This window comes from Ambystoma mexicanum, chromosome 7p (genome assembly GCF_040938575.1).
Source record: "Ambystoma mexicanum isolate Mex_15411 chromosome 7p, UKY_AmexF1_1, whole genome shotgun sequence".
NCBI classification, from domain to species: domain Eukaryota; kingdom Metazoa; phylum Chordata; class Amphibia; order Caudata; family Ambystomatidae; genus Ambystoma; species Ambystoma mexicanum.
The window spans coordinates 368,781,986-368,796,625 of NC_090939.1; the positions used below are offsets into that span (position 1 = coordinate 368,781,986).

A 14,640-nucleotide genomic window follows, 5' to 3' on the forward strand; every position below is an offset into this window, starting at 1 on the left:
CAAAACTGAGAGACTCAACAAATAATGCAGGCATCTATAAAAAGGACAACCGATTTTACCATTAAACTACTGACCAATTAGCCTGATAGATACATCTAGTAAAATAATCAGGGCAGCTATCCACGTTTCAAACAGGGTTTAGGAAGCACACGGGGACAATGTTAAACTGTCTTATATATGAGTTTTGTCAACAAACAGCTTTATCAAAGTATTAAGACACGTTATATATTGTGGCCCTGGACGTGGCTGCGGCTTTGACAAGGTGATGAGGAGGAAGCTGTGGAGTAAACTGTAAGGATGGAACATACCACTTGGTGATTAAACATGCTCGTAATGTTTCAAACTGACAATACCCTGCTGGTTAGATTAGACACTTCTGGCACCTTGTCAAAGACAATTATGGTAAGTAAACTTAGGTTTGAAACAGGGGTGCATTCTTGCCCCCCCCCCAATCTATTTAAAGGATAGTTCCGGGACTTTTTTTTTTTATTGTCCCTACGGTTCGGCCATGTGTTTTTAAGCATAAATCGGTAGATCGTAGAAAACTTTCCTATGGACCTTACCCGACTTTTCGTCCATTAACGCACTCGAAATCAGCCGCCATTTTCTGATAATCCTATCATTTCCCCCCCATCGACCTGGCTCACCTGCTTTTGCGGCACTAAATCAAATCCCCCGCCCCTGAGCCTGACATCAGCAGACGCGTACCGCCCATTTCCCAACGCCAAAGCACGTTTCGTGTCAACAATCGCTGCGCCTCAGCTAATGAAGTGTCGCCATGGAAATGGCAGGACGCCTCTTTCCGCAATAAGTATAAACACACCGTTTCACAACACACAGCAGCAGATTTTCGATTCCATTCCTCTCTCTGTGTTACTTTGAGTATTCTGTGACTCGTTTCTGTGCTCTGGTCAGCTACCTTCGCCGCTTCTAGGCCTTGTGAACACCTGTACCATCTCTGTAAATTATTTTACTTTCTTTACCACACAATGGCTACAATAATGCCGTATATGTACGAGCCCGAGTACACCGAGGAAGAACTACTGGAAAGGCAAGCACGCGAAAACTATGGGGATTCGGACGGCAGTTGGGAGGACCAGTCAACGGATGAAGAGCCTGGACCATGTCACATGGACGGCGTCTCCACCTGGTGCACGTGCAATCGGTGCGAGCTAATGCCAACTGAGGAGAACTGCTGCTGCCGTGAAAATTCCGGGTGCTTGGCCTACATTTCGGAAGGCGAGCCAAGTCCGCAATGCATCACCGAGCTGCCAGAGTTCAGGGAAGCCTGCCTCTCACGGACCGTGTTGAGGATGATGATGGTGCTTATGCACGAACTTCGCGGCACTGTTCGTCCGCGTAATCCGAGTAACGAGTAAGTATACTCTGGTTTTGATGTCAGTGATGCCACTACTATTTCATGGTCGTCTCCCACATATAAAATTACATCTACATATCATTCGAATGCATGTAAATTGGTTCCATATTGTGCATTTTCTAGATAGAATTTTTTTCAAAGCAGAATGACATTTTTTACCTGAATCGACACTGATAAGAAAGTTTTGTCATTTTAATACAGTTTGCATCTTTCTTTTTCACAGGTGGTACAGGCTGGTGGCCTAACGTTGCTTCACTTGGTGGCTTCACGGGAGGCTCGGACACCGCGTTCGGAGAGTAATACCTGCCTGTGCGGTACTTGCCATTAGACAACATTTCCCCAGCGACAGTGGACAATACCGCGGATTTTCCCTGGATGTGCTGCAACCGGAACTTTACAATGTGTAATGTTTATTATTTATGTTCAATTGAAATTAAGATCTAAAATAAAACCCAACATATATTTTAACAATGGTTGTTTTGATTTTTTAAATGAATCTAGTGTGTCTCCATTGAATAGTCTTCCTGTGCCTTGTCTTGTCACACCACATGTCTCCGGCCAGCATCCTCCCTCACGCTGGCCGCCCACCTTCAATCCACATAACCGTTGAACCCATATGCAGCAGACATACATATGTTATTTTGCGGGTTGGCATCAAGCCTCCCGGCCATGCCTCCTCCCCCAAAAATACTTACCACACCACTTTGTTCAAGCGTTGGCAATAAAAGGCCGTTGGATTTTATTGATACAAAACATGGTTATAGGTAAATAATCCATATGGTTGATCATAATAAATCATCCTTTTGGGCACCGGGTACAGAGATGACCCCCTCTGGCCCGTGCCGCCTTGCCACCACAGGCCAGCCTGCTGCTAACTGCCTAGGCATCCAGGGTCTCCAGGGTGAACTGCACCCATATATTCTCCTGGGAGGGTGAGGTATTTATAAACTCACCCCCCTGCCTACCATGTACTAGATCCTGCAGCCTGCATCTTACATGCAGTTAGATGGCCTCTCCTTGGTGAGGCCCTGCGGCAAACGAGTCTTGTCTGCACTACCACCGCCCCAATCCACCCCCCGCCCCATCAAAGGCAGTTCGCACCGGGGTACTTTTGCTGGCAAGTGGAGCTGTCAGGGAGCGATAAAGGCCAAGAGGTGCCAAAGACAATGTACACTTCAAAGTGGTCTATAGAGCATGGGTTGTTGTTCCCATGTCTACCTCCAGACCCCATGTCTCCTGCCAAGCATCCCCCCTCACGCTGGACGCCCCCCTGCAAACCGCATAATGCCACGACATATACACGTAATTCATTCACAAACACACCCCTGTTTCGAATTCTTTATAACCCACTTCATATTTCTAATGAGAACTTCTTTGCGCTTTGCTAGTCAACCCGTGAAGGTGCTGGTTGTCTGCTCTTCGTCTCTGTGAACTTCCGTGACCACTTCGAGGAAACTCGTTAGTTTGCAACCTGTGAACTGCTCCCTGTTCGACGACAAGAAACTACTCTGATCCCTGCATCTAACTGTTTGTTCGTCAAGGTAAGGCCATGTACCATAATCATTTTGCGTCCAATTTTTTAATTTTTATCTATTTGCTAGTAGTCATCAAATTGCATCCATGTGTTCTTTTCGTTCAAGACAGTACATGCAAGGAACTAGTCACATGTTCTGAGTTTAGTCAAATTATTTTTCTATTTTTTTAAAGTTATTCAAATACTTATCCGCATGTGAATAACGTGTATAGTTCCAAGAACCAAAACGAACCTTGCATTGAACCTTTTATGTGTCATTTAATTTTTTAACACATTGGTATTCATAGAGAATTCTTGATCTTTACTTTTCAGAACTTTCCACAATGCCTGCCTGTTCCATTGGCGGTTGCCCTTCGAAGACCCATAATAAATCTGAAGGTACTATAATGCATGTTTTCCCTAAGACAATAGATCAGGTAAGAGAATGGGTCCGATATTGCGGATATCCACCGTCTGAGCTTGAAAGTAGAGTCCTAGAAGTATTTGCGGACAAGAGGGGTGATCGATACCGCATCTGCAGCAGGCACTTTAGCTCAGACATGTACTCCACATCATTGCTAATAAAGAAGAACACACCGCGAGCGAGGCGAAAATTGCTCCCAACCGCTATTCCCACTCTATTCGTCCACATCCCTCCACTGGTGAGTCAAGTTTACGGATTCAGCTCTCGGCCTTGCGGTAGTGTGTAGCATTAGCTAACAATAATTTCCCCATTTATGTATCCACTCAATACGAAGGCGGAAGATTCTCCATCCGTGTCGTTATTGCAGTCATCAGCCACTTCAAGCGCCTATCGGGTAATCTTACTTAGCTATTCTGCCACTGACTTGTTTTAGGCATGTAAATCAATAGTTTTAATTTATCGTGTAATTATTTTACCTAATGGTACACCCTAGTACTCGTCCTCTAGTCTTTGTTTTCAGTTATAATTATTGTTATCCAAAATAATGCAAGTACTGTCTTTCAGGGAGATGCTGAGGAGTCCAACGCATTGACGACAACCGTTGATGTCACTCAGATGCTCGAGGTACGTTTCCGGACAGTTCCATCGATGTAGATCATCAGATCTTGCATTCTTGTAGCGCGATTGTTACACACAATGTTTCTTTGGTTTTTAGCCATTGGTATGTCCTTCTGTCGTCGCCCTCCTATGTGTCTTCTTTTTTCAATATTGTGTTCATTACTAATGAAAGTCCTATGTTTCAGGGAGTCGATGGAGCATTAGTCCAAGAAGAAGGGGGAGCATGCAGTTACGGGTCGGCGCAACAGCTTGCAGAAGTGTGCACCACAGTTACATCGTCCCTTGATGTTCTTATGCATTTCGAGGTATGGATACTGACAGTTCGATCAAGCGAAATCATATGACGTGATTACATTCCCGTATACTTCCTTCTTTATTAACGCAAGTACTATGTTTCAGGGAGATGACGGAGCTTCTTCTACAAGAACATCACCCCTAGTAGTTGATGCAGATCTCTGGGTGGTGACACTTCCAACGATCGAGCAAATGGAATCATATTTAGATATCCATTATTTATTTTAGACAACTGATCATTTGTGCAGGTCTATTTAGATGAGCCTTTGACGCCTGCACAAAGTTTATGTTCTTTTTAACAAAATAGAAAACCATACTAATGCAATTACTGTGTTTCAGGGAGTTACTGAAGCATCATCTTCAATAATATCATCAATGGAAGTCTATGAGGAGCCCGAGGTATGGATCTTGACAGTTCCATCTAAGTAGATCAACAATGCGTGAATAATTGTCGTTTGAATGTTCTACACAAAGCGTTCATTCGCGTTTTGCTATTGAGATGTACGTGGGTATTGGTCCCCAAGTACATTTTGTGTTTTCAATATTATTATACATATTAATGAAAGTTCTATGTTTCAGGGAGTCGATGGAGCGTCAGTGCGTGATGGATGTGCTTATGAAAATATAGTCGTTGCAGCGCAAGAGGAAGTGGAGACATGCATACACGAGTCGGAGGAACAGCGTCCTGATGTTGAAGTTCGAGGCAAGAAAGTTTCAAAGAAAAGAAAGCAAAAGAAGGTTAGTGTCCTGGTCACTATATTATGTTGTTTTTCACTGTTAATAGTTCAATACTGTAAGTTGTGTTTAAACTGAACATCCCTTTTCCAATCTGTCCTCTAGTTGCGAGTGGGTGTACGAACTAGATCTACACAGACAGTGAAGCGAACGAGAGATGTTGCTTGTCAAACCTTTTGGCAGGGACTTGAGACTGGAGATGCATCGTGCCAATGGGAAGAATATGAAGTGATTGACAACGGAGCTATGCCACCACCAGCCATTGATAGTGAATGTCCTCCTGGTAGTTCGGATGCAGTCGGAGATCAATTCACAGAATCCACACCCGCAAAAACTAAGACCACGAGAAAGTTGAAGAAATTGTTTTATTCACCCATCGCAAGGAACAGATGTTGCTATGGAAGAGAATGAAGTGGACGACAATGAAACACCATCAATATCACTGAACATAGCGGAAGACGATATCAGAGATTCTACCTTTCATGTGAGTGACATGTCCTCAACGTTACAGGCCGAACCAGCTGGGATGCAGAGTGACAGTATAAGGAAAGAGGCCAAATTCATTGTATTCGATAGTTGTTTGATTGATATTATTCGGATGAAATGTGGGCATTCGGTTGGTGGAGAAGTATGTGGGGAGCCATTGATTAATGTGACTCGTGCAATTCGAGGCACTAACCTTAAAATACATGCCACCTGTACAAAATATCATCCTTTTTCATGGTCTGCACAACCCATGCTGGGGCAACTGCCAGCAGGCAATCTACTTTGTGCAGCAGCTGCACTTTTTAGTGGTTCAAGTTTTAAAAAGTTAGAGTCTTTCTTTCAGTTTGTGGGAATCCATTTCATTGCGAAAACTCAGTTCTACAAATACCAAACCGATTATCTATTTCCAGCCGTTAGCAAAGCTTGGAGAATGGAAAAAATGTCTATTGATAGTACATTCGCGGGCAAACGGTTCAGGCTAGCCGGTGATGGACAGTGCGACAGCCCAGGATTTTCAGCCAAGTACTGCACCTACCACTTTCAGGACATGGAAAGTAAGAAAATTGTGAGTTCGGTGGTCATGCAGGTGTCACAAAGTACATCCTCAGTGGCCATGGAGAAAGTTGGCTTTGTAGCATCATTGCAAGAACTACAATCGCGGGGAATGGTGATCGACCTGATAGCCACGGACAGACACGTTTCAATTGCCTAGACAATGAGAGAAGAGTACAAAAATATAAATCACCAATTTGACGTATGGCATCTTGCAAAAACAATCAAAAAAATGTCGGCTGCAGGTAAAAAAAAAAGATATGCAAGGTATTTCACAGTGGTCCAAGTCAATCAGCAACCATCTTTGGTGGAGCTCAAAAACATGTGGAGGGTCGTTGGAAATTCTACTGGAAAAATGGCGGTCATTAATGCTACACTGTAGCAACGTTCACCGCTGGACCACAAACCAACATTTCCACAATTGTGAACATGGCCATTTGTCCACAGAGGAGGCACGGAAGAAGAAGTGGTTGATTCCTTCACCACCCACTCAGAAAGCCATTGAAAAGATTGTATTTGATAAAACTATAACAAGAGATTTGAGGGGACTCACGGAATTCTGCCACACAGGAGATTGAGGTGTTCCAATATATGTGCCTAAAGTACAGGCCAAAACGATAGCATTTTGGCATGGAGGGCATGATAAATCGGACTCTTCTAGCGGTCTTGACACATAACCATAATGTTGGCCGTCAACAAAGTAGGACGACCGGAACTTTAGGGACGCTTCGCTACAATAAGGCCTTCACTAAAAGAAGTAAACAATGGGTGATCAAACCAGTGTTTGAGGATATGCAATATGAGTTTATTGAGAGACTTATTGTTGATGTCCTAGATAGGCACATACATGGAGTTGTGAACGAACCTGTGCAGGGGACAACTGCATTGCCACCCAACATTGCCTCTGTTCCATGTCCACCTAAAGCAGAGCTCATTGAGAAATACACATCACGGTTTAAATGATTGTAATTTGATTGTCTGTTCTCTCGAGTCTCCTCACGTTGCAGGCCCATTGAATAGGTTTATCTATGTATTGTGTATATAAAAGTGATTGCTCAGTGTACATGCAATGTGTCTATCCAACCTTGTTCATTTGTGCATTAAATTAAACCAAACAGTAATATAAATCATTTTTCAAAAAATATAGAATGTCTCCGTATTTATGGTTCTCTGGGGCTGCAAATGCACGCAGACAAAATGCAAAGATGGAGTGTAAATTTCAAGTCCTGTGAGATGGCCTTACACTGAATGTAGCTAACTAGGAATGTGTGCTCGTTCAAAGTGAAGGTCAGCTGCATTGATTTTTTGCTCGGGTGCCGGAATGGCCCACGACTCAGTATAAGGTTCTATTGTTATTTGACATTGACAGGCCGGGACCATCCCGAAAGACTTCTTTTTGGGGGTGTGGTGCAATAACGTAAGCGATAATGAATATAATTTCAGAAACGAAAGCCATTTAATGTTCGTTCATTAGAAGAAATAACGTCGGCATAGAAGGAGTGGTATTTCGGGGCTGCCCTACGCACAGACAATGGAAAATGCAAATATAATGTAAGTAACTCTTTAGATGAGTTTATACCGCAATTTAATTACTATACAGTAGCTTTAAAGACGGGTTAAGTTGTACTTGTTCGTTCTGTGTGGCATATTGTTTTGTACCGCGCACTATCTTGAGGAGAACCATCTCCTTTTACGGAAGCACCTCAAAACCTTCCTCTTTGCTTCTGCTTTCTCTCTCCCTCTCCCCTACTACAACTTGTCCACTGTCTGCGACCTCGGTCCTGGGCCCTTCCACTCTCCACCTGCACTGCCTCCCTGTCAACCCCTGCACTGGGGGACTGTCTCAGTATCCTACAGCCCCCCTTGACGTATAATACCCAGTTGCACTGTCCTAGCTATGAAATAATTTCCCGACCTAATATATAAAATGAATAATTTTAATAAAGATCTGATGGTGAGACTAATTTCATTTTTTATGTTTTTAAAACAGGTACATCCTTCATTATTGTATGTGTCACGATTACCAGACACCGGCAGATGGCTTTTATAACCGCCAGTTGCTTCTCCGCGTGAACAACGTTACCACCCTGACCATTTTATGGGACGATCGACAAGTACAAGTATGCCCTTACGCGGTACTAACGGCTAGATGCAACATACAGACCGTTGTGGTGGCCTAGTGCCTCGTTGTTGGAACAGCCATGCGATTATCAGTGCGACCGAAGAGCTTATTTTATCGTAATCCAACACCCTGTGTACTGCACACGAACATCGCTTGCCTCAAGACGAACTATTTTGGATCGACAGCAAAGAAAAATGCAAATCGCTGAATATTCGCTAAACATTTGATGTCCAATAAATGTACTTTGCCAAATGTACAATCTTGCCGTTTGATTTTAAACCACAGTTTCATATTCCGAATTGTGGCGCTGTATTGTGAGATGATCTAAGACCCTGTGTACAGCAAAGGAACATCGCGTGCCTCAAAACGAACTTTTTGGAACGTGAGCAAATAAAAATGCAAATCGCTGAATATTCTCTAAACATTTGATGTCAAATAAATGTACTTTACCAAATTTACAATCTTGCGGTTTGATTTAAAAGTACAGTTTCATATTCAGAATTGTGGCGCGCTGTGTTGTGAGCTGATCTGTGTTTGTTTCCGGGTTCTGTATGGAGTCGCGTAGAAGACGCCTTGGCGCGTTTGCCTACGCAGCACAGTCACGTCACGGATAGAGGCGGGGAATATGAATGTTTTGATAAAGTCTGTTTCAGGGGCAGGGATTTGATTTAGTGCCGCAAAAGCAGGTGAGCCAGGTCGATGGGGGGAAATGATAGGATTATCAGAAAATGGCGGCTGATTTCGAGTGCGTTAATGGACGAAAAGTCGGGTAAGGTCCATAGGAAAGTTTTCTACGATCTACCGATTTATGCTTAAAAACACATGGCCGAACCGTAGGGACAATTAAAAAAAAGAGTCCCGGAACTATCCTTTAACCTTTATATGGCAGACACGGAAGCAGCATTGGTAAAACCAGACCTATACCCTCCCAAAAATTGGTACGACCCAAATTGGGTGGCCATCGTATGCGGAATACATTATTTTTAATTAGACAGGTCCCTATCTGCCTACAAAGACGCCCCCATCATTTCAATAATTATGCAGAAACCGTTTGGAAATGAATTCTGGAAAATCAAAAATAATCTTTCACAGGGAATCTGAACAAGCATAAAATCATATGGTCAATTAATAACACAAAAATGAAGATGGATAATCTGATATTTATTTGGAACACGCCCAAACCAATGGTCCATAAACGGAGGCAAACACAAAACGACACAGCCCAATAATGACAGGACAAACAAATAATCAGGATCTTGGATTCATCATCACCAACAAAAATATTGTAACAGAATGAACTTAAAATGCAGATCGGTCAGTACGAACTGAAAATAAGTTTAGCGAAGTATTGCCTTGTCACATTACTTCCCCTAATCGAATTTGTGAAATTAAAGGTTATCCGAAGCATGACATATGGCTTGGAGTTATTAAATGACACTGGCTGGAAATGGTTACATGTTCAGGAAGGTTTGCTATGGTGGGCAATGATTTATCAACCTTCCCATCTCAGACTTTAATCCGGTCTGTATTCTTGGGAGATTCTCAGTCTCAAGAAATTGGATCTTACCCAACACACTCCGTCAGATAACGTACAGATGGGAGGAGGGGACGCCACTGATGGAATTCACTGAACACCGTCATTGGTTGTTGCTAAGTATAAATGTTGAGGAATCAGTGCAGGCAGAAAATCCTTCACAGAAGATAAAGAAATTGAAGGAAGCAGATAAACAACCGTGAAACATTAGCAAACTTCAAACTCTACAATACATATAGGAGGGCTCTTCCTAGTTTACAATCTACCATGGCTTAGGTTAACACAACCTGGAGATCATGGCTTTAAAGATTCTGTCTCAATGTGCTGCACATAATGAAAGCACTTAGTCCCAGACTAAAAATGCCACCAGAGGAGGGTACATAACAACTGAGGAAACATACTATCTACTACATAAGAGAAAAAATAACAAACGCATTTCGAGATATGTGTTCACTGCGCTAGTGCAGTCTGTTCTGAGGCATTATGGTGGAGAGACAACTGGCTTCATCTTTAGCGCCAGTCATTTTTTAAACAACATTTTTAGTATTCTGAAAGAAGTGCCATTGAAGAAATAGGTATAGATCTACTGTGATCTAGGGTTTCACAAAGAAGTGCCATTGAAGAAATAGGTATAGATCTACTGTGATCTAGGGTTTCACATGATTTGTGACTTGCATAAGTTATACTGCTTAACCTAGCACTTTTGCATGTTGCACTTTAGAGAAGTAATGTACCAACTAATATTTTTAGGTAATGTGCTCTTAACAAGGATAGGATTATCGCTTTGCACTTGGTCAATTGAATTTATTCATACTTTAGGTGGAATGTATTTATAGCCAATAGTTGTATAATGAAACCACTTATGATGTGTTCAAATTGTAATCATGAATAAAAATACATTTTGTGGCCACTTCTGGTGAATTTTTGCTACTTTTTGCTTGGCTACGGCACCCCCGGCCCTGGAGTTTTTGTCCCCCCCCCCTACGATTTTTTGTTGGCAACACTTTCACTGGCTACCACTTAATGTGGCCTGAGCAACAGGTACTACCTTCTGAATTTAAGACCTACGAGTTTTAAACGTAGACCGCTATTCCCAAAGAACGCTGATGTTTTGCATAGTGCACAACTTTTAAAAGTGTGGTTACTCTTTTTTTTTTTTTTTTTTTTTTAACAGTAACCCCCTGTGCTTTCAAGAACCCCATTTATAAATAAAGTGACAGTTTTAAGAGCCGGCCTTCAATAAAACAAAACATATAGGCATAGGTTGCTGTCACCTCTCAAGTGACCCTCAAGTCAAGGGTGCAATCATCATTTGCCACTGCAATGCAGTTGCATGGATTCATACATAGCTTCCATGTCTGCCCACAACCTTATAATGCATTTCAATTGACAGTTCCACCTTGGCAGATAGTATTTACGTCAGATGTCTAATAAAAACGCGTCAGAATAACACTACCAGCGCGGAAAAAAAATGTGCCGTGTGCCTCGCGATCGGCTCCAACAGGCGTATTTAGGATTAATGCGTGTTGACGAGCGCAGCAAATAAACGTGCAACATTGCATGGCGGTACTGTCGAGGGTATGTAACCATGACTGCGGGCAATACTGCAGCCGTGTGTGCTGGAAACGATCGAGGCAGCCTATGCAGCCGTTCATTTGGAAAGACCAGCGATCGATCCCAACTCTTCCCACGTCCACGGGTGGGGAGACGTAAGAGACTTTGTAACTAGAAACCGAAGGCGAAACCTCGAGGAGATAAGCAATGCTCAGGGCAACACGCTCGCCCTTCAAAGCAAACACAGGAAGGGAAAACAGGCACTGTACCAGCTGCCTGCCCAACCCGAGGACACCTGTAGGGGCGAGCAACAAGCAGCACCACAACAACAACTAGACAGGGGGCAGCGGAACCCCGGGAACCAGGCTCAGATACGACGATTGGGGAGGACGTCTGCAATGGTTCAAAAGGGAGCTGGGGCGAGGGGGGGGGGGATAAGGTATTTAATGTTATAGGTGAGAAGTGGTCGTTGGTTTTAAATGTGCGGGGGCGGGGTGGGGTGGTTTATGCTCTGGACAAGTAGAGGACCTTTCTCGGCAGCGTCAGTGGGGATGGGGACGTGTACAAAAAAAAGAACGGAACAGCCTAAAAGGGGGTACTTTAACCTGGGAAGTAACGGTATGAGGGGGTACTACAGGTAAAGTGGAGGAAACTCTCTACTTCGTCAGCGAACACTCGTCGGGTGGGGCCGTGCAGGTCTATACTGCACTCCACGCCAGCGCCTCCCTCTTGGGTCGCTTTGTCCGTCGCTCCTCGCGGACTTTCCCTGTCCCCCCACCAATCCCCGCCCAGACTCACCGACACACAGAAAGAGCAGTGCCGTGCAGGGCAGCGGGACAGCCCCAATCCTCATCTTTCTGACGGTGTAGAAACACGGGCAGGCAGGCAGCGGGTTCCGGGCACTGACTCCAGCGTTTACTCGAACTCTCACAACAAGATGCCCAGCGGCGGCTCAGCAGCAGCAGGTGAAGGCGCGTCACTTCCGGTCGGACACCGAGGGATGCGAGTGAGCAGGAGCAGCCCGGCTCCCACACACGCCCTGGCGGCCCATGTTGCCTCAGGCGCACTTCCCGCACCGACCAATAAGCTCATCCATCTTAAACGCACGTGCGAATTTTAACGAAATCTTTGCAGCGCACCTAGCAGGAAAAGGGATTTAAGTGGACAAAATCAAACAATGGAAAGAACCTCATTCGAAAACTGTTTCTCCTTAAACGGAACCTTCCTTTGGGTAGAATGATATCGCCCCGTATTTGTGTTGGCCTCTGAAGAGAAGACTCCGTGTACAGTACCTCTTCAAATGGTCATTATACTGAGGCACTTTACTGGGAATGGGAAGACCGTATTTGTATTTATTTTATTTGTAGTGTAAGGGAGGCAGTGGTGAGTGGTGAACCAGGAATTAAGGTGGAGGCAAGGTTTTTGTTTGCGCAATTTGAGAGGGGCAATGGTGTTGAGAGCTTTTAACATGGCGCAGTTGTAGGTATCTACTAGAACTGTGGGGTCCAAGCAAGTGGAAGAAGCAGTGTTCAGTAGAGGGAGGATAAGTGGGAGTAGTTTCTCAGCCGTAATATCCTTCTTGTTGCGTGTGTAGGTTGGAGGGGCAAGGTTGGGTTTATCTGTAAGTGGACTGGAGTTAATGGAGAATAGTATTTTGTGATGATCAGACCATGCGCATGGAAACACAGAGGTTAAACACAGAGGTTACGTTAAGCGCACAGTTCATGTCTAAGACCCAGTCAAGAGAGCAACCTTTGATATGGGTAGGCTCTCTAATATGTTGGGTGATGCCGAAGTCGGCCAGAACACTTGCTAAATCAATGGCTTTGGTGTCATTGGCGTCCTAGTAACCTACTTTGAGGTCGCCAAGTATAATGATTTGAGAGTTGGCTAAGATAGATGAGATATCCTCCATGAATGAAGAGGTGGGGCCAGGGGGCCTGTAGATGAGATGCATTGTGGCGGTATGATTAGGTGAGAGCATTAGTTTACTAGAGAGTAGTTCTGCTGATGGCAGCCACAGGCTGTTGACAGCTCTGAGATTAAGCGAGCTCTTAAATATGAAGGCTAATCCTCCCCCCTTAGTTTAATTAGTGTCCCTGTCACACCTGATAATGGAGTAGTTGTCGGGGATGGCCATGGTCAAGGCAGGGCCAGAGGCCGCATTCAGCCAAGTTTCCATGATTGCAAGAAAGTCAAGGTTTTCCCTGACTGAAAGGGGCCCTTAGGGGTCCCTCGCGATATGGAAACAAGGCAATAACCATACACGAAAGGATGCGCCAGACACGAGGTTCAAATTCCCAATGCTAGGGTTTATTGCAAGCAAAATAGTCCCAATTGGGCAACTGTGGTCTCACGCCCCGCGACGTGTATTCTCTAGACCTCGAGGGACGCAAGAGAGCGAATTACGTACATCAGTTACATATATACAAAATGCATATCATACAATCAGCTATGTCATGTTTAACACCCCCCTTTTATTAAGTTTCTTTGAACTCGGGATGATGATGGACATTTCCGACGAGTATGACAATTATGACACTTTCAATGTCTATTCTAGTAACAATGTGCAATTTAGAAAGTGCGGAGGCATCTTCTAGTTGTTGAACAGAACACGGTGCTTCTGTTCTTGGAAGCAAGCTGAACACGGGGGAAGAGCCACATTCCAAACTTTGCTATCTATGAGGTGCTATTTGTGTCCTGGGAGCCGACACGCTCTAAAGGGTTTTGTGAGGGCGGGGCCGTAAGAAGAGCATAATTCAAGCCTTTAGCTGCTTTATTCTAACATATTCTACCACAGTACGAGACTGGCTGGCAGCTGTGAAATGATTAAATGCCCTGCAGCTCTCCCTCAAGGCTACAGAGAGGGTGCGTGGGCATTCCTTTCTGGGCTACTCATGAGGAGTTTCAACGAACTCCTCAGTCCCGCGACCTTGCCCTTTCATATTCAGACAACAATGTTAACAGTTGAGCAGAGTAAGCAGAATTTGCAAGAATTGCAAGCTGCAAAGCAGTTTTAGATAGAAAGCAATGAGCAATGGTTAACAAGCAAAATGGCGATTCTTGCTACGTTTAAAATGGCTGCTTGTTCGTCAAGCATAGCAGTCTGTATTTCTATAATTCTGTGCATAAGACTGTTTGCCTTCGGCCATCAAGATACGTCTATCATTCAAATGAAGGGTATTCACTTTTCCAGATTGACATGACGATGAAATCCGCAATATCTAAGGCATGCGCGGAGACGGAACGTGTATTGATGAGCGCGCCTTTGAGTTTTGAGTCAATGTTGGTATTGTGAGCCAGAAGGGCTGAGTCGATTTTGGGAGCAGTTGGGGCAGTGACTTTTTTATAGCTATAATTGGAAATTTTGTCGATAGTGGAATAGTTCAGGTGATAGGACCAGTGATAACATCTGGAGGCTAATCTTTGG

The 14,640-nt window shown here is 44.1% G+C and overlaps 1 protein-coding gene across 2 annotated transcripts in view; it reads right to left on the bottom strand.

Annotated features, from left to right (window-relative positions):
• CXADR (CXADR Ig-like cell adhesion molecule) overlaps nucleotides 1–12,268 on the bottom strand; it is a 331,323-nt gene extending 319,055 nt beyond the window's left edge. The window contains exon 1 of one of the 2 annotated variants that reach the window (XM_069636406.1): nucleotides 12,009–12,185. In XM_069636406.1, coding sequence (XP_069492507.1) covers nucleotides 12,009–12,063 — 55 coding nt within the window. In that variant the 5' untranslated portion in view covers nucleotides 12,064–12,185. Of the gene's footprint in view, nucleotides 1–12,008 lie in introns of both variants that reach the window. The other variant, XM_069636404.1, reaches the window with a different exon arrangement.
• Between the last annotated feature and the right edge of the window lie 2,372 nt (nucleotides 12,269–14,640).